At 45.4% G+C, this 20,000-nt stretch overlaps 1 protein-coding gene across 1 annotated transcript in view; it reads left to right on the forward strand.

Annotated features, from left to right (window-relative positions):
• The window catches only part of Cndp1 (carnosine dipeptidase 1), a 33,779-nt gene that overhangs the window by 5,329 nt on the left and 8,450 nt on the right, over nucleotides 1-20,000 (forward strand). The window contains exons 2-7 of the mRNA XM_032886070.1: nucleotides 4,724-4,925; nucleotides 6,347-6,496; nucleotides 7,869-8,031; nucleotides 9,852-9,940; nucleotides 11,934-12,134; nucleotides 14,803-14,887. Coding sequence (XP_032741961.1) covers nucleotides 4,848-4,925; nucleotides 6,347-6,496; nucleotides 7,869-8,031; nucleotides 9,852-9,940; nucleotides 11,934-12,134; nucleotides 14,803-14,887 — 766 coding nt within the window. The 5' untranslated portion in view covers nucleotides 4,724-4,847. The remainder of the gene's footprint in view (nucleotides 1-4,723; nucleotides 4,926-6,346; nucleotides 6,497-7,868; nucleotides 8,032-9,851; nucleotides 9,941-11,933; nucleotides 12,135-14,802; nucleotides 14,888-20,000) is intronic.

Consider the following 20,000-nt stretch of genomic DNA (forward strand, 5'->3'; position numbering starts at 1 on the left):
ACACTCCAATTGTAGGCGCGGGGGAGGAAACCCCACCATATGCACAGGATTTAGGCACCATGAGGTTTTCCCATGCATCAAACTGGCCTAAATTTGGTTTCTTGGCTTAAAAGTCCTCAGCTCTGAAAAAAGAAAATTAAAATCCATTGGTATCAGAAAAAGATATCCTTGATGATGCCTGGAACTGATAGCCAGACTCTCTATCCTTGATGGTTGAACTTAACAGCTGGGTGATCACTTGCCTAGCCAAGGCCCTGGGTTCGGTCCTCAGGGATATCCTTGATGATGCAGGAATGATGCTCGACCTCTAGAGGAACTAACAGCTGGGTGATCAGCCTTATGGCCTGCTCGATGGGAAGGAATCCATTCCTGGTTACCTTAGCCTAGTCAGCACCTGTGGCTAAAGAGGTCCTAGACCCTAGAGGAGAATTTACTGGTGTCATTTCCCTAAACAAATGTAATTACAATCTGCATTCCAAATATTCACATACCCACAGATAAAAGTCTCTCTTTTACATTTTTTTATGTGCCTTGGTGTTTAGCCTGCACCTATGTCTGTGTGAGGGTTTCAAATCCCTTAGAACTGGAGTTACAGACAGTTGTGAGCTGCCTTGTGAGTGCTGGAAATTGAACCCAGGTCCTCTGCAAGAGAAAACAGTGCTCTTAACTACTGGTCGTCTCTCCAGCCCTAAAGAAGCTGCTGCTTCTTTTTTTTTCTTCTTCTTCTTCTTCTTTTTTTAGGAGCTGGGGACCGAACCCAGGGCCTTGTGCTTGCTAGGCAAGCACTCTACCACTGAGCTAAATTCCCAATCCCAAGAAGCTTCTTTTTTGCAACAGCTGAAGACTGTTAAAGAAGTCAGCAGCTGGTCAAAATGCAGATAACAGGTGACTGTAGGGTGCCTAGCCCAAGTTGGTACATCTACAATGTAGCCCTAAACCTAAGCCTTAGATACATCTACAATGTAACCCTATACCCAAGCCTTAGATACATCTACAATGTAACCCTATACCCAAGCCTTAGATACATCTACAATGTAACCCTATACCCAAGCCTTAGATACATCTACAATGTAGCCCTATACCCAAGCCTTAGATACACCTACAATTCAACCTATACCCAAGCCTTAGATACACCTACCCAAGCCTTAGATACATCTACAATTCAACCTATACCCAAGCCTTAGATACATCTACAATGTAACCCTATACCCATGTCTTAGATACATCTACAATGTAATCCTATACCCAAGCCTTAGATACATCTACAGTTCAGCCTTATACCCAAGCCTTAGATACATCTACAATGTAACCTATACCCAAGCCTTAGATACATCTACAATATAGCCCTATACCCAAGCCTTAGATACACCTACAATGTAGCCCTAAACCTAAGCCTTAGATACATCTACAATGTAGCCCTATACCCAAGCCTTAGATACATCTACAGTTCAGTCTTATACCCAAGCCTTAGATACATCTACAATGTAACCCTATACCCAAGCCTTAGATACATCTACAGTTCAGCCTTATACCCAAGCCTTAGAAAACATTAAGGGAGAGAGGGAAAAAAAGACTGTAGGAGCCAGGTGACTAAGGTGCCTGCTCTACATAGTGTCCCTAAACCTGACAGGGAACATGCTCCCATGATGTCTTGGCAAAATGACTGCTTAAACAAGTCTGCCATTATGACAACACCAGCAGATGTGCTAACATGGACAGGAAAGTCAACAAGGTCCTACTCGTAGATGAAGAGCTACAAGTGTGTTGGAGACACCCCATATTAAGCTCGAGATGCTTGGGATCCCTGATGATAAGGGAGAAAAACCTGACAGGGATACCATATCTCAGTGCTCGAGGCTATGGCCTCTTGTGGGCCCCAATATGAGTACCGAGATGCCCCAAAGCCTGCTTCTTTAGCACAAGCACTGAACGATGTCATTTCTACAACAATTCTTAGTACTTACCATTCTCCTAACTATTTACTGTTCCTTCTCTTTCCTCCTTCCTGGATTAAACTGGTATTTGGTGACCTGGCAAGACCTAGTAGGAGCCCGCTTGATATCTGATAATATTAAAAGCTGTTCATGAATTCAAGAGGAATGTATGTTACAGTCACTCACTCAAGGTGGAAAGGAAAGTAACCTGGAGCTGTGGGCAGAGATGGATAAATCTGCAACTGTTGGCCCAGTTGCAGTCTCAATGTTGTATAGTAAAACAGGACATTGTTGTTATAAAACTGAAGCTGGAATAATACAGACATATTTCCTAGAAACTGAGCAATGGGTTCCTTGGGTTCAGGGATGATGGTGGCACCCCCTTAGGAATTCTCCAAACAGGTTTAGTGAGGATGTTCTTGTAGACAGACAGATGGAGTCCTGGATGTTTGACTGGGATTGGAGATCCAAAGACTGCAGGGTCAGCAGTGTGACCTCATGTTTGCCCTTTTATTAAACCATACTGTCTCACCTGTCTAAAAGACATTCACTTCATAACTGCAATATTGCTGCCCCCGACCTCACCAGAGACTAGTGGTCAGGAAATTAAAAAAAAAAATGTGCTTGCTGCAAAATTTTTGTGTTTGAGATTATATAGTCCCCCTTTTTTCTTCTGTTCTAAATCTGTACTACTCTGTATCACAAGAAAATGTTGGCACAGGAAAATAGAGAAGCATTTACCCAGCCCCCTATGAACTTTGTAATCCAACTTCCTTGTATGATTTCCATAAAAGACTGGGGCTGAGTCAAGTCTATATGGGCATTCTGACTCCTGAGTTCAGAAAGCTCTCATGGAAATGACCAAGTCTGTCAGTTTCCTCAACCGAGGTGTTTCCTTATTCACCTACCAGGTATCCCTAGCCCTTGATGACCCCTGACTCATGTCGAGGTTGGACCCTGGCACAAGTGGTTGCTAAGAGTAAGAATTAGTTTCCTCCAAGAACAAGCTCCTAGATGTGTTGTTCAATCGCATGTGGTCAGCCCTAGATGTGGGTACATATTAGCAATAGTAAACAAACTTAGTGGGTTACATGTGTTTGAATGAGAATGGCTTCTGTATGATCATGTCTTTGGAAACAGTTGTTGCAGTGGTCCTCAACTTCACTAATGCTGACACCCTTTAATGCAGTTTCTCATGTTGTGATGACCCCCAACCATAAACATATTTTTGTTGCTACTTCAAACTGTAATTTTGCTACTGTTATAAATTATAATGTATATCTGTGTTTTCTCATAGTCTTAGGTGACCAATGTAAAAGGGTTATTCAGCTCATAAAGGGGTTGTGACCCACAGGTTGAGAAATGCTGGTTTGGTGGAACTGTTTGGGAAGGATTAGGATGCATGGCTTGTTGGAGGAGGTGTGTCATGGGGGTGAGCTTTGCAGTTTAAAAGCCCATGCAAGGGGTTGGGGATTTAGCTCAGTGGTAGAGCGCTTGCCTAGCAAACGCAAGGCACTGGGTTCGGTCCCCAGCTCCGAAAAAAAAGAAAAAAAAAAAAAAAAAAAAGAAAGAAAAAAGGCCCATCTCTCAGCTAGGGCTCTCTCTCTCTCTCTCTCTCTCCTCCCTCCTCCCCCTCCTCCCTCCCTCCTGCTTGTGGATCAGATATAAGCTCTCGGTCACTGTTCAGTGCCATGCTTGCCTGCCTGTTGGCATGCTTCCTCCCATGATGTCATAGGCTCTAATGCCTCTAGAACTGTGAGCCCCCAAATTAAATGCTTTCTTTTATAAATTGCCTGACGCATTGCATTTTGTCTCAGCAATATAAAAGTCCCTAAGACATAAAAGAAGAAGGGAGGGTGAGACGGGTATATCTCTGAGTTCCAGAACCGTCTGGTATACAAAATGAGATTCAGGACAAGCAGAACTGTACAGAGAAACCCTCGCCAATCAATCAATCAAGCAAGCAAGCAATCAATCAATAAAAGCAAGCAGCAGCATATGTTTTGTTAGTCAGTAGTGGCTCATGCCTTTAATCTCAGCATTTGGGAACATGAGAGGCAGAGGCAAAGGCAGGTGAATCTCTGAGTTCCAGGACAACCTGGTCTATAGAGTGAGTTCCAAGATAGCCAGAGCTACACAGAGAAATCTGTCTCAAACAAACAACAATCACACAGCAGAAAGAAAGAAAGAAAGAGAGAGAGAGAGAGAGAGAGAGAGAGAGAGAGAGAAAACAAAGAAGACATAGATTTTCTAGAAGAGTAGAGGGATGTGGAGGAGATGGAGGGCAAGCAGAGAGGGAGAGAGTGATGTAGATGAAGCATTCATATACGGAGTCCTCAAAAGAGGGGGGGCAGTGATGGTGGTGATGGAGCAATGGTTCAGTGGTTAGGAGTACTGATTGATCTTCCAACGGACCCAGGTTCGATTCCCAGCATCCATATGGCAGCTCATAACTATTTGTAGCTCTAGTTCCATAGTCTCTAAACTTCTCCTCCATGGGCACCAGGCATGCTCATGGTGCACAGCCAGACATGTAGAAAAAACACCCACATCCATAAACATTTCAATGAAATTAAATTTTAATCTTCAGAAGTTTCAAAAAAAATCCATTAGTTTTAAAAAGGAAGCATGTGGGGAAAGATGTGAGGAGACACACTTCTGGTTCAAGCGTCTCTGGTTACATTAGTCCAAATCACGTGGAGCAGCAGCTTTGGGTAGCAATTGTATGAAAGCATTTGAAAGGTCAGAAGCCCAATGCTGGCTTTATTTTAATTGTTGCCAACCCACAGGCTTCATCTCCCGCTGCACTGCTGCTGCGGACCAATCATAGGCTTCATCTCTTAGTCACTGCTACTGTGGGCCAATCATAAGTTTCGTCTCTCCTGGGCACTGCTGCTGCAGCTGGAGCACGGAATGTTATCTCCTCCACACTCTGGGACGCTGGAGAAGCTCTTCCAGTACATAGACCTCCACCAGGATGAGTTTGTGCAGGTAGGAGAAGCCACACGTGATGCTCTGCATGTTCCTTTCAGAATCTGGTGGCAGCAATTTACTGGGAGATGTGGAATTTTGTGCCCGGAGATATGATTCCATTCAAAATAGTGATAACTTCTTTCTAGGATAAAATATCAGGGCTCATTAGATTTGTGGGAGAGATCCCTCCGTCCTGCGCTCTAGAAAGACATTCTCTGTCCTTAGCTGGTATTCATAGCACCTCTGCGAGATCATGATTATTCTAGTCCGTCTTAGCCCATTGACAATATTCCTTAGTTGCCGAAGATATCTAGATGGAACAGGAGAATCTTTTACACGTCAGTGCCAACATCGATAGTCCTTGCTTCATTCCTAACACCAGCCTGGTTACCAGGATGTGGGGTGGACACGTGGGAGAGGAGAAGACTAGAAAGAGGCTTTGGGAGCAAAAGGAGGAGGGGAGCAGTAGGAGAGGAGTAGTCTGTGCAGGTCCTGTGTCTCACTGGACAACTTCGTCTCCTGATCCAAGGGCTCTTGTCCCTTCTGTTGGCATCTGGGCCCATGATCACAGCTTTCCCACGCTGATGTAGTTGTTTTGTTTTTTGTTTTTGTTTTTGCTTTTTTGTTTTTTTTTAATTCATGGTCACATGTAGCCCAGGCTATCCTGAGCTCAACACCGGGTAGAGGATGAACTTGGATTCCTGATCCTCCTGCCTCTGCCTAGGACTGTAGGTGTGTGCCACTGTGCTTGACTTCCCACACCAGTTTCATGCATCTAGGGCCTCCTTTGGGTCTCACTAGACTTCATGTTCTACACCCCTAGTACCATGTTAGTCCAATGGTTGCACCCATCAGCCAATATTAAGAATATTGTCATGCAAACAGAAACGAAGCCTTTGTGCTTCAAGCAAAGACACCAAGTTGGCTCCCCAGGTCAATGTTCCTAGGCATGGTTTCCATGTAATCCTTCCTCCTCTACAATGGTCCCCTGACCGAAAGACAGCCTGGATTTCTGGAATTCAATGGTCAATATTGCTTGATTTCATCAGGTGCTGTGTTATTTTTTTGTTTTGTTTTGTTGTTTATGTTTGTTTTGAAACCAGGGCCTTACTATCAAACAGCCTCAGTTGGATAGCCATTGAGGCTCTGGTCTCCACTTGTCTTTGACTTACTTGTTCTAGGAATACAAGCATGCATCACTCCTAACAGCAAAAGCCAGCTCTGAGGGATGGAATTAGGGACTTTGCTTGTAAATCTTCACAGGTGAAATGTCGCCTCACTCGGACACTTGCTGTCGAGCATCCCTGAGACTGTAAACTAACTTGCAGGATTCCACGAACTGAAGAGCATTCAGGGAGCTTGTCTCCCATCAGCCCCTACCCAACTGGACAAAGGCTCTTGGTCCCCATCTGATAACCCTTCATTATGTTTCCTCACAGACCCTGAAGGAATGGGTGGCCATTGAGAGTGATTCTGTGCAGCCCATGCCTCGTCTCAGACAGGAGCTCTTCCGGATGATGGCCTTAGCCGCAGACAAACTCCGGAACCTGGGAGCTAGGGTGGATTCTGTAGACCTGGGTTCTCAGCAGGTATGCGGGGGTCTCCTTCCACATCCATGGCCATCTTCCTCAGGTGGTGTCAAGAGAAGCACTTACCACAGCCTGCACTCCCCACAGCTTCCAGGTTTCCCATAAGAATGAGACATTGCACCTAGTCTAAAATCAGACTGGGCTGCGGACTTCCGGTCATAGCGGGACTGGGGGCAGGCAAAGAAGAACGTGAAGGCCATGGGTGTGGGTCACTTTGTTATTGGAAGACCTGCCGCTCTAGTTCTCCAAGCATTTCCCGCCCCCCTTGCCCTTTCCTGCATGCATGGGCGGAACCCTGGAACACCACATGAAGAGTGCGCTCTTTCCCTGGAACCTTCCCAGTTAGGGCCTCTATTGCTGCAAAGAAACACCGTGACCAGAAAGCAGCTCAGAAAGAAAGGGGCTCGTTTGGCTTACACTTCCACATCACCGTTCATCCCAGAAGGAAGTCGGGACAGGAACTCAAACAGGACTGAATCCTGGAGGCAGGAGCTGGTGCAGAAGCCATGGAGGGGGGATGCTGCTCACTTTCGGGGCTTTCTCAGCTGCTTTCTTTGGGTACCCAGGACAACCAGACCCCACCCACAGTGGGGTGGGTCCTTCCCAAGCAATCACTAAGAAAATGACCTATGCCTGGATCTTACAGAGGTATCTTCTCAATTCAAATCCCCTCCTTTCAGATAGCTCTAGCATGTGCCAAGTTGATATTAAAACAGTCAGCACAGAACCATTGCTGAACTGCCTGCCATTCTACCACAGCATATCTGTATTAAAGTTTCCAGTGCCTCCTCCTTAAGCACTGCAAATGTCAGAATCACCCAAGATTGGATTTCCAGGATTTGGGAAATCTGCTGCTGTAAGCCATTTGAGATCTGAGTTCTTGGAAGAATATTTCCAAACAACTATATACAATTTGGCATTGACTATCTAATAATTACTGATTATCATAATTCCAACTTTTATAATGGAATATAATAATTTATATTCCAGTAATGCCAGCTATTGGAAAGATATCATGGTATACATTTTTGCTTTGTGGGTTTGTTTGTTTTTGTTTGTTTGGGACAGACTCTCACCGTGTAGGCTTGGCTGGCTTAGAACGCACTCACTTTGCACCAGGCTGGTGCAAAGGCATAGAGATCCGCCTGCTTTGGCTCTTTAGACCTAGGAATAAAGGCGTGCATCGCATAGCCAACCGTTGCCTGCACCTCCGAGATGGGGAAAGGGATGCTCAGAAAAAATGATGGACGCTTTATAGGGACTCAAGGATAGAGTAGACAGGACTGTGTGTTGAATGTTCTAGAAGAAGAGAGAATGGGTTCTCTTTGAGTTTTGTTTGTCCATTTTAATGCTGTGATCCACTGTCCCACAGATGCCTGACGGTCAGAGTCTTCCCATACCTCCTATCATATTGGCTGAACTTGGAAATGATCCCAGGAAGCCCTCCGTATGTTTCTATGGGCACCTGGATGTGCAGCCAGCTCAGAAGGGGGATGGGTGGCTCACGGAGCCCTACACGCTGACAGAGGTGGATGGTGAGTGTCCTCCGGTCCCTAGGAGGACCCTGCCTGTGGTCAAGGTTTGAAACGGAGCCAAAGGCTGTCCTGGTCTTTAGCGGTGATTAAACGTGAACAGAACTAGGTCTAGTGGGTTCGGGACTACACCCAGATACTCAGGAGGCTGGGGAAAGAATCATAGCTTCAAGCCAAACCTGTGCTTCAAAGTGGATTTGTGACCAGCGTGGGCAAACTGATGAAGACCATATCTCAAAATAAAAAGTGAAAGAAAAAAAAAAAAAGACCAGGGCTGGAGAGATGGCTCAGTGCTTAGGAGCACTGACTGCTCTTCCAAGGTCCTGAGTTCAATTCTCAGCCACTACATGGTGGCTGACAACCATCTGTAATGGGATCTGATGCCCTCTTCTGGTGTGTCTGGAGACAGCTGCAGTGTACCTAGATTTGATATATCACACACGCACACACATACAAACTATACAGATAGATAGATAGATAGATAGATAGATAGATAGATAGATAGATAGAGGATTAGAGAAATCCTGTTGCTTTTTTTATTTTTATTTTTATTTTTTTTCACGGTTCCATGTGGTAAGATTTAATGGGGGAATGAGACAAGAGGAAGGGGCAAAAGAAAGAAGAGAAAAGGAGCCTGTTGCTTTTTTTTAAAAGATCCATCTACTTATTATATATGAGTACACTGCCACCGTCTTCAGACACACCAGAAGAGGGCATTAGAGTCCCATGGTGGTTGTGAGCCACCATGTGGTTGCTGAGATTTGAACTGAGGACCTCTGAAAGAGCAGTCAGTGCTCTTAAACCACTGAGCCATATCTCCATCCCCAAGAAATCCTGTTTTTATGTTGAAGAAGTTTATTTTCTTCTATTTGTGGAAGGAATTGTGAACTCTGTGTCTTTGTGATAGAGTTCTTTGAGAACAGTTGTGTAGATCACAGTTTACACACACACACACACACACACACACACACACACACACTATGAGAGAGGATTAGAGAAATCCTGCTGTCATGTCAAAAAAGTTCATTTTCTTCTATTTGTGGAAGGAACTGTGAACTCCGAGTCTTTGTGACCCTGTGGGATGGAGTTGTAGGCCAGTGAGAACAGTTGTCTAGATCACATTTTTTTAGGCATAGCTAATTTGTATTTTGTAAAGAAAGGGAGAAGAAAAGTCAACAGAGAGAGAGACATCTCTATTTGATTATTCTTCTGGCAGACAGATCTCAGCACGAGAGACTATGCTGGGCACTGTTCAGCTGCAAACTCTCTGGGATATCAAGGAACTTGGACAAAACAGCTGAGTTCTTCTAAGGCTAGAAGGTGTGTGCTTAACCAGGCTTGAGTTCCATGGCTGACGTTGAGCATCCCATTTGTATATAAGAATTCATGCCTTGCATTTCTTTTGTTTGTTTTGCTGATTTTTTTATACAGTGTCTCAAGCTGGCAAAAATAATATCCACACACATATAAAATAAAATAAGATAAAATGAAAGCTATCTGATGACAGGCTTTCCTTTTGGATTGGTGGAACTTAGGGGTCTACTCAACGTACGTTCTCCAAGCTTTGGGGTTCGTAAGGATGTTCAGGTCAGATACAGGGATGGGAAACAAATGGGTCCCAAGAGGACTAAGAATATCCCAAAATGTTTGGCTTTGGCCTATAATATTTTATGTAACAGCCGTCACAAAGTTCAGTCACTTAACTTTGTAGGAATTTCTAACGCAGGTCAGGATTGTCTTTCGTCTCAGAATTTGAGTTCCTATCGATTACATAACTGACATTCCTGCGCCATTTTGAAATTTTTCTTCTTCCATTTCAAAAGGGAAACTTTATGGACGGGGAGCGACAGACAACAAAGGCCCTGTCTTGGCTTGGATTAATGCCGTGAGCACCTTCAGAGCTCTGCAGCAGGTAGGGGGCCAACTGTGCTTGAGAGAGGACGGTGGCTGTGCCTGTGTGGCAACTACAGTCAAAACACCTTGGAGTTCTTACCCTGGCCTCAGAGTACAGAGTTCACTCACTTCCCACAGTAACCTTGAGTGCCCATTACACCACAACCATTTTCGAGAGAAAAGTAAAAGCTAGGGAAACTCGGGAAACTTACTCAGACCATCCCAGCCAGGGAGCAATCATCCCGCAACATCAGCCACATCAAAAACAGAACATGGAGCTCAGCACATGTAAAGACACTCACTGCCGATGCCTGATTTTGGTCCCTAGGACCTACAAGGTGGGAGGAGAAAACCACATCCTTTACATGTGGACTGTGACATGTGCTCCACCCTCAACCATACTAACCCCCCGCCACACACACACACACACACACACACACACACACACACACACATGAAAAAGCAGAATACAGTGCTAGGGAGATTGTTCCATGGCTACTTCAATCCAGGACTTCAGTTCAGATCCCTAGCAACCAATGAAAATGCTGGATGGGGTGACATAGTTCTATAATTCCAGTACCAAGGTCTTGGAGACAGGGAGATCCTGGGAGCTTGCTGAGGAGCCAGACTTGGTAAACGGCTTAGTGAGGGACTCTTCCAAAAACAAGTAAGAGAGAGAAATGGAAAGATTCGATGTGGACCTCTGTTCTCCACATAAGCAGGCATGGTTGAGTGAATCTGTACACACATGTGCATGCATGCATATAGTGTACACACACACACACACACACACACACACACACACACACACACACACAGCCATGGGGAGCATGACACATTCCCTAGCACCATGTCTCAGTGTGCGGTTGTGAGAGTTGGCTTTCGAAGAGACACAAATCAGTCAGACGAAAGGCATCAAAACTTTAAAGGTGACAACCCACGCCCGGGGTTATAAAAACCCTAAGATCCATTTTGCTGAAAGATCAAAGACTTTGAGTAACTCCAAAGCAGATTGAACACATTTGAAAAATAGCATTCTTGAAAGAAAACTTATCCTGAGGCCTAACCATCTTTCAAAGGAAAGAATTCTCCTTTACCATGCTCAGAATTATGGGAACCGAAGAACAATTTGTGATAGAACCTTTCTTCAAAAACACTCTGTAGGTGAACTGGGGAGACCATGCAGTCAGTAAAGTACTTGTCATGTAAGCATGAAGTCTCACTTTCAAATCCAAAGGACCCACATGAAAGACTAGGTGTTAGTACATGTAGTACATGGTCCCCTAGTGCTTGGGGACCAGGACAATCTCCCAACTCTCTGGTCAGCCAGTATAGCCAAAATGGTGAGCTCCAGATTCAGTGTGGAAGTTGTCTTAGAAATTAAGGTGGATAATAACTGAAGAGCACACTAGACATAGACCTCTCTCCACATGCATGTACCCATATGTGCACACACTTGTACACACACACATACACAGGACACACACACAGGACACACAGGACACACACACAGGACACACACACAGGACACACACACACACACATACATACATACACACACACACATACACACACACACACACACACGACACACAGGACACACACACAGGACACACACACAGGACACACACACACACACACAGTGGACTCACATGCACACACACACACTTCTTTTCTTTTATGGGAAGGGATGCTTCGGTCCTGTTCCTTCCTGTCCCATTCTGTCACCCCAACTTCTTGAATCACAATCAAGCTTTGCAGAATGGGAGCTGCTGTCTTTAGGGTCTCTGCTCCAGATTCCGTGCTAGCATTAAATCAAAGCAGCACATGGAATCTGCCTGCTGGCCTTACTTTGCTTCTCCTCTGCTGCTGTAGACAGAGCTTCTGGGAGGGCAAACAATCCACTTATCGAATATAGGTGATTATTTCATGTATCTGTATGAAATACAAGTGTATACATAAAACCTTGCTTGAGCACATTGCACAGTGTCTTTGTCCTGCTGTTAATCCAGGATCTTCCCGTGAACGTCAAGTTCATCCTGGAAGGGATGGAGGAAGCTGGTTCTGTCGCCCTGGAGGAACTCGTCAAAAGAGAAAAGGACAACTTCTTCTCCCGTGTGAACTACATTGTGATTTCAGACAACCTGTGGCTCAGCCAGAAGAAGCCTGCACTCACTTGTGGAACCCGGGGGAACTGCTACTTCACGGTGGAGGTACTAGAGCGATGGTGGACGGGATGGGGGAGTTATGGAGGACCTTGGAAAAAAGTCAGGAGTTCTCACTTGGGGCTCACGGCCTGGGCGGTCACAGAAGTCCTGGGGCTTTAGGGTGTGGTTCACAAACTCCTGAAATCTTAGAGTGAGTTTGCTAAGTGCATTTGCTCTGGAGTCCTAGGGGTTTCTCTCAGAACTGTGGATATAGGATCTGAAGGCAGGAGTAATACCTACCAAGATGGCTGCCTAGTCAGAAGCTAGGCTAGCATTTTGTACCATTCCCTGTTGTGTGCCTGCAGGCCTTGGAGGCAGGACACCACAGTGCTATGGTCAAGAGGTAAGAGAAGGCTGACGTCATCGGAGGCATCATTCTGTGACACACCGGAGCCTTGTGTAGATGTCTTTACACCCGAGCTTTAGTTTCCTATCTCAAATGTTAGCACAATCCTCTTACCCCGCCCCAAGGTTATTCCTCCTTTTAAATTGTGCTGTGATAGCACAGGCAGTTTATAAAACAAGGTTCCTCCCAGGGGGATCTTTAGTTAGCCACTTTAGCTTTCTCACATAAAAGGCTTCTCCGGTGGACATAATGAAATATCCAATGGCAGGCACTTGTGAGAGTTAAATGACTTATGAGACTTATTAACTGGCCAGGCATGGTAACACATGCCTTTACCCCAGCACTCAGAAGGAGAGGAGAGGTAGGCAGATCTCTATGGGTTCAAGGCCAGCCTCTTCTACATAGGGAGTTCCAGTACACTTAGGGAGATATAGTGAGACCCTGTATTGAAAAAGAAAAAACAAAACAAAACAAAAACGGTTTGAACCAGATACAAATATCTTGCATCTTTATGATTTTTTTTTTATTTTTTCGAAATGACAACATGCATTTCTACAGTGGAAAAGGCAAGGCTGGGGAGATAGGTCATGGAGAAGCGCTTGGTTGTCTGTGCACATGGGGCCTCTGGTTCCATCCAGGGACTTCAATGACAGAGTGAAGGAGGGAGGGAGAAGAGAGACGAGAAGGTGGAGGAGGCAGAAGAGGAGGACTGGGGAGAAGAGGAGAGGAGGGGAAAAAGGAAAAGAGGAAATGAAAACATGTTCTCTTTGTTGAATCCCAGCGGTACATGACTAAGTCAGCCCCAGCTTACAGGGAATTCACTGTGAGGAGACAAAAGTACTGAGAGGGAGGATGTGGGAATTCTGGGAAAAAGGAAGCAGAAGTTGCGATGCCTGGTAGAAGTCTTTGTCAACAAAGCTGGCTGTGAGAAGAAGCGATGGGGTCACGGCTGGAAGGAGCATAGGGTAGACGCCAGAGAAGTTTCCCGAGGCAGGGGAAGGAAGAACAGAGGCACTGAGGAGGTGGTAAGGGATGAAATCTTGTGCCAAGGGAAGGAATTAGCCTCTCTTGAGAAAGTGTCTGGTAGACAAGGAGTGAAGATGGTGGAGCATCTTGTTTTGCTGGGAAGGAAGAAAATGTACACAGAGCAAAATGATGGCCACGGGCATAGCTGTGAGTAAGAGACCCAACTAGGGCACACCGTGTCAGGCAGCATCGAGGGTGGGCACCGTGTAGATGGATACCTGTGCTCTGGTACCTGTGCTCTGTGTCCAAGGCAGAGAGCTCCATGAGGGGTAGTTTGATGCAGGCTGTTAGCTGTGATATAGAGAGTAGTGAAAATGTATCCCAGGCTGGAGAGATGGCTCAGTGGTTAAGGGCACTGACTGCTCTTCCAGAGGTCCTCAGTTCAAATCCCAGCAGCCACTTGTGGAGACCTGTCTTCCACAAAGGGTGCATGAGAGTAGGGAAAGCCTGATGGGCAGGGATGGCAGAAGCAAAGGGACCAGGGACAGTACTTAAAGCTTACGTGGTGCACGCATTAGGGTCTGAAGTAGCCATTACCCCTGTAAAGCTAGAAATGACCGTGGGGGTCTATAGCCCTAGCACTGGGGGATGGGCCAGCTGCCATAGGCAAATTGGTGAGTTTCAAGTTCAGTGAGAGATCCTGCCTCAAGGAAATAAAGTGGAGAGCATGAAGGGAGACATCTGACTTTCCTCTCTGGCACAGTTCTCTGCACACAGTGCTTCCATACAAGTGCACACACACACGCACACACACACGCACACACACGCACACACACACGCACACACACACACACACACACACACACACCTCACATGGGTGGGAGTGGAGAGACAGAGACACAGAGAGAACAGAGAGAAAGAGACAGAGACACAGAGAGAACAGAGAGAAAGAGACAGAGACACAGAGAGAACAGAGAGAGAGAGAGAGATTAAAAGAGGCATCAAAGAATTGAGTATCATTGGAAAGAGAAAGAAATCAGTGCAATGGAAAAGAGAAAGAACTCCCAGAAATCAAGGGAGGAAGCGTTCTCCTAAGAGGTGACCTAAAGAGCAAGAGACAAAGCCAAGAGCAAGCCAGCGAAGCGAGTGGCAGCATTTCCGCCAAGGATGACCTGGCTATCTCAAATAGAACTGTGCTGGTGGGATAGTTGGGTAATGAAGGGTCCCAAGTCACGTGACTGGGAAACATAGGATGTGAGGTCTGGCGGTCACCCACCCAAGTCCTGAAAGATACTACTAGGTGTACCGTGTGCAAAGGAAACACGGCCCGGGTAAGTTTGTTCTCTTTGATCTGCTTTACAGGTAAAGTGTAGAGATCAAGATTTCCATTCTGGAACCTTTGGTGGCATCCTCAACGAACCAATGGCTGACCTGGTTGCTCTTCTAGGTAGTGACTCATTCTGCACTTCTGTTTGTTTGCCTCGGTGTCTGAATCATCTCTGAAAGGGTTTATAGTAACAGAAAAACTGTATTTCTTCCCTCCCTTGCGCTCCCTAGGCTTGGTGTGAAGCCCATGCTGTCTGTTATTTCTTTTCACAAACAATAATTCTGCTTTTACTTATTTTCTACATATTTACTTATTTTAAAAAGTTGGGTTTTTTGTACACAAGAATACATGCACAGGTACACACATGTGTGAATGTGTGCGTGTGCATGTCTGTGGGCATGCATGTGGAGGCCAGAGGTCAATCTTGGGTGTCATCTCTCATTTCCCGGGTGTTGTCCACTTTTATTTTTGAGACACTGGAATGCAGATCTTACCAAGTAGGCTAAACTGCTGGGCTATGAGAACTTTTGTCTCTGCATCCCCAGAGCTGAATCTGCACCTGCATGTCGCTGTGCCCAGATTTTAATCTTTTGAGACAGGGTCTCACTCTGCAGCCTTGGCTAGCCTGAAGCTTGCTATGGAGACCAGACTGATCTCAGACTCATGGAGATCAGTCTGCCTGGACTCCTTGAGTTTTTAAATTAAAGGTGTGTGACCTATCCCCTGGTACAGTGTCCATATTTTTTACATGGGTCTAAGGTGTCAAATGCAAGTCCCCATGGTTCTATGGCAAGCATTTACTGCCTGGTCCATCTCTGTAGCCCCCAAGCTACAGGAAGAAGTTATAGGAGCCGTTCCTGACTCCCTCCAGTGCTTGCAAAACACGGGGGCAGGAAGCCAGCTGAAGCACAGGTGCCATTCATAGACAAAGGAGGACTTTCTGACTGCAGATAAATGACAACCACTCAGAACAGAGTTAAGTGATGTCATAGGTGAGGGAGGCCCTATCCCAGCAGCCTCTGTGCCGTAAGTGGAGCCTATGACAGCCCAGCCCTCAGTACCCAGGGATCATGTAGGTTCTTGGTGGGAGTGACCAGCTGTGGTCATGCACTGCCACAGGTCAGCTGCATGCGGTTCGGCAAGATACTTAAAATTGTTTAGTTTTGTGTTTTCCCAGTTGCAAATGGGCACCGTTACAATGTTCCCCTAGTAAGTTTTCTGAGGGTTACTATTGCTGTCATGAAACACCAGGACTAAAGCAACTTGGGGAAGGAAAGGGTTTATTTGGCTTACACTTCCACATCACTGTTCATCGCTGAAGGAAGTCAGGACAGGAATTCAAACAGGGCAGGAACCTGGAGGAAGGAGCTGATGCAGAGGCCATGGAGGGGTGCTGCTTACCGGCTTGCTCTTCGTGGCCTGCTTAGCTGCTTTCTTATAGCAACCTGGACCATCAGCTCAGAGGTGGCCCCACCCACCATGGAATGGGCCCTCCCACATTAATCACCAATTGCCTGTAGCCCGATTTATTTAGGCATTCTCTTAATTGAGTGTCCTTCTTCTCAGACACTGTAGCTGTGTCAAGTGAACGAAAAACTAGCCAGCACAGAAGGGATATTTTGAGGATACAGTAGGACAGGCTTGGAGTAACCAGAGATGATAAATGGCCTGCCCTGGCCAGAGAAAACAGCTCTTGTCTTACTGAGGACTCCAGAGTTGATAGTGCCAAATACCTCAGTGCTGCTTGGCATCACTTTCAACAGAGATGCCAACGTGTTTGCTGGCTGTAGTTCACCAGGCCTCTGCTCCTGACTTCCCACAGGCTGACTAGCCTGTGCAGAGGTGTTCTCAGAGATCAGATTTCCCCAGGCTTGACCTACCCAGTGTCTCTTGTCAGCACCAATACTGCTTAAGTAGAATCCCCCCCCCCAGGAAGGAAGGAAAACTTAAAGTGAGGGACCTTGTGTGTAGGAGCCTCTTCCACAGTCCTCGTGGGGGATCCTCACAAGTGTGTAGCCACACTTGGTGGACTTGTTTTTTAAGGTTCCCAGGTTGCACAATACCTCAGTTTGCCAAATCTGACATTGTGCTCTTTATGCAAACTTTTTTTCCTTTGGGACAGATACATTGCCCAAATCCTACGTGTCAACCCCCCGGCCTAGTTAGTACCAGACAGAGTAGAGGCAGCCTGCATGGCCAAACTGTGAGAGGCCCTTATCAAGGTCCTCATCAGCAACTCTATTTATAGCATTTCCTCCATCATGACCCCAAATTAAAAATGAACAGTGAAACCAATCTACATATTAATTTCCTATCTATGTATCATCTATCTATCTATCTATCTATCTCTATCATCTATATCTATCTATCATCTATCTATCACCTATCTATCATCTATCACCTATCTATCACCTATCTATCATCTATCTATATCTATCTATCTCTACCTATCTATCATCTATGTCTGTCTGTCTATCTATCTATCTATCTATCTATCTATCTATCTATCTCTATCTACCTATCTATCATCTATCTATCTATCATCTATATCTATCTATCATCTATCTATCACCTATCTATCACCTATCTATCATCTATCTATCACCTATCTATCACCTATCTATCATCTATCTATCACCTATCTATCATCTATCTATCACCTATCTATCACCTATCTATCTCTACCTATCTATCATCTATCTCTATCTATCATCTATTTATATATCTATCTCTATCTATCTATCTATCTATTTCTACCTATCATCTATCTATCTATCATCTATATCTATCTATACATCTGTCCATTATTTAGCTGGCTACATACCTATATCTATGTATTTTTAATTTTTCTAAGGCATTAATACACATAGGCAGTATCTCATGTTTGACAACTTCAGCAAGAATACAATACAAGCATTTTACCTTTAAAGACTTCAGATAATATATACAACTTAATATTTTGGAGCAGGGATAATTGATCTTTTTGCCAGATTAATTCCTCCTCCCTTTTTTTCATCATCGAATATTTATTTACTTTTCATAGTGTTACCCTGTAGCCCAGGAGGGCCTGAAATTTATAACGATCCTCCTGTTGTAGCCCCCAGGTGCTGGGAATAAACTACTATTCTCAGTCTCATATTGCTAAGTCCCAAGCAAGGCATCTGAAGCTTTCCCTCAGAGATGAGGACTGTGTGACATCTTGCTAGGATGTTAGACTTGTGGCTTTAAGCAAGGCACGGAGTTCCACCTAACTTCACAAATGTGTGTTGCTTTGAAAAGGAAAAGTTCATAAAAGGAACAAAAGCACAGGTTATACTTCTGTCTGCTTTTGGTACAATAATGTACCTTCTGGGTTTGTGCTCCATACACTTCTGAGTGCTTCGTACAGCGTCACAGGAATGCAAGGTCGATTGCCAATGTTAGTCAAACTAACAGGAATTTTGCTTGCTGGCATGCTGGGCTGTGCTGTGGTAGAGAAACCTCAGCAGGAGACTAAATCCAGTGCACTGGCTTGGGGTTACATCAGGTCACGTCTTGGGGGAGCTGGTTGTCTTATGCCCTTCCCCTATGCCTGACATGTTCACCAGGGGCTGAGAATCCAGAGCCGTCCTGGCTTTATGCAAGTCTCTGGCCTTCACCATCCTCTGCCATTTGTCATGGGGCATGCTGCTGGTGACCATCAGGATGACCAACAGTAACAAATGCTCACTAAACACCAAGTAGGTAGAGCCTATGCTAACCCCAGCTAGGGAACAATGTAGAATCAAATAAGTTCCTTGTCTCAAACAGTCATAGGTTGGGTAGGCAGAGAGCGGAAAGAATGGAATGCTGTGCTCACAGATAAATCTCTAGCAACCCGTGGCTTCTCCTTTTCAATTTTTTTTTCTTTTTTTTTTTTTTTTGGTTCTTTTTTTTGGAGCTGGGGACCCGAACCCAGGGCCTTTTTAAAGATCTACCACTGAGCTAAATCCCCAACCCCTTTTTCAATTTTTCTACTCTGCACTTTTTAATGATCACGACAGTGGAAAGATCATTGACCCAAGAGTGTTTTATTTTTTCTTTCTACTGCCTTTGTTTTTGTTTGGTATGGTTCAGACAGGGTCCCTTAGCTTAGCTCGACCTTAAACTCAGTATGTAGCCAAGAATGGCTGCCTTAGTTAGGGTTTTACTACCGTGAACAGACACCATGACCAAGACAAGTCTTATAAAGGACAACATTTAATTGGGGCTGGGTTACAGGTTCAGAGTTCAGTCCAGTATCGTCAAGGTGGAAACATGGCAGAATCCAGGCAGGCATGGTATGGTAGGAGCTAAGAGTTCTACATCTGCATCTGAAGGCTGCTAGTGGAAGACTGACTTCCAGTCAGCAAGCTAGAATGAGGGTCTTAAGGCCATACCCGCAGTGACACACCTACTCCAACAAGGCCACACCTCCCAATAGTGCCATGGACCATGCATATTCAAACCATGGCAACAGCTTTGAACTCTTGACCCTCCTGCTGGAGAGCTGGGATGATGGCCGTGCACCGCCATGGTTGGCTCATGCGGTACTAGCCCAGGGCTTCAGAAATGCTGGGCAAAGCACTATAGCAACTGTACCCTAGCCCCAGCCCTGTTTTTCTCAACTTTTGAGACCAGATTGACCATGAGATCTCAAATCATCTTGCCTTCATCTTCCAAGTACTGAGATTACAGGGAGGTGTGAACCACTGTGCCTGGCTGTCAAAGGCATTATAGATCTAATATCTAATATCATTTAGAACATCAAAATCCTAAGGTGCTCCCAGGAGCAATGATGATGCTTCCAGTGGGGGCTTCCGAGACAGTTCCTTTCCCTCTGTGTACTTTCCAACATGTCTTTACGGTCTCAGGATCATGATGTCCATGGAAAGTGAGCAGGAGGAGAGGGATGACCTCATGATGGAGCAAATGTACCAGTAGTGAAGAACGATATAGTTTCCCTAATGCAAGATTACTTCTAAATAGCAGATGTGAACATCCCACAGTCCCTGAGTGCTCCTCTATGTATCACCTTCATCAGAGTGAACTACAAGGGTAGAGGTGAACTGTGGGTAAAACTATGGGTAAAGCAGGAGCTGATGCAGAGGCCACAGAGGGATGTTTCTTACTGGTTTGCCTCTCCTGGCTTGCTCAGCTTGCTTTCTTATAGAACCCAGGACCACCAGCCCAAGGACAGCACCACCCACAATGGGCAGGGTCATCCCACCTTGAC

The sequence above is a fragment of the Rattus rattus genome, chromosome 15 (genome assembly GCF_011064425.1).
Source record: "Rattus rattus isolate New Zealand chromosome 15, Rrattus_CSIRO_v1, whole genome shotgun sequence".
Lineage (NCBI taxonomy): Eukaryota > Metazoa > Chordata > Mammalia > Rodentia > Muridae > Rattus > Rattus rattus.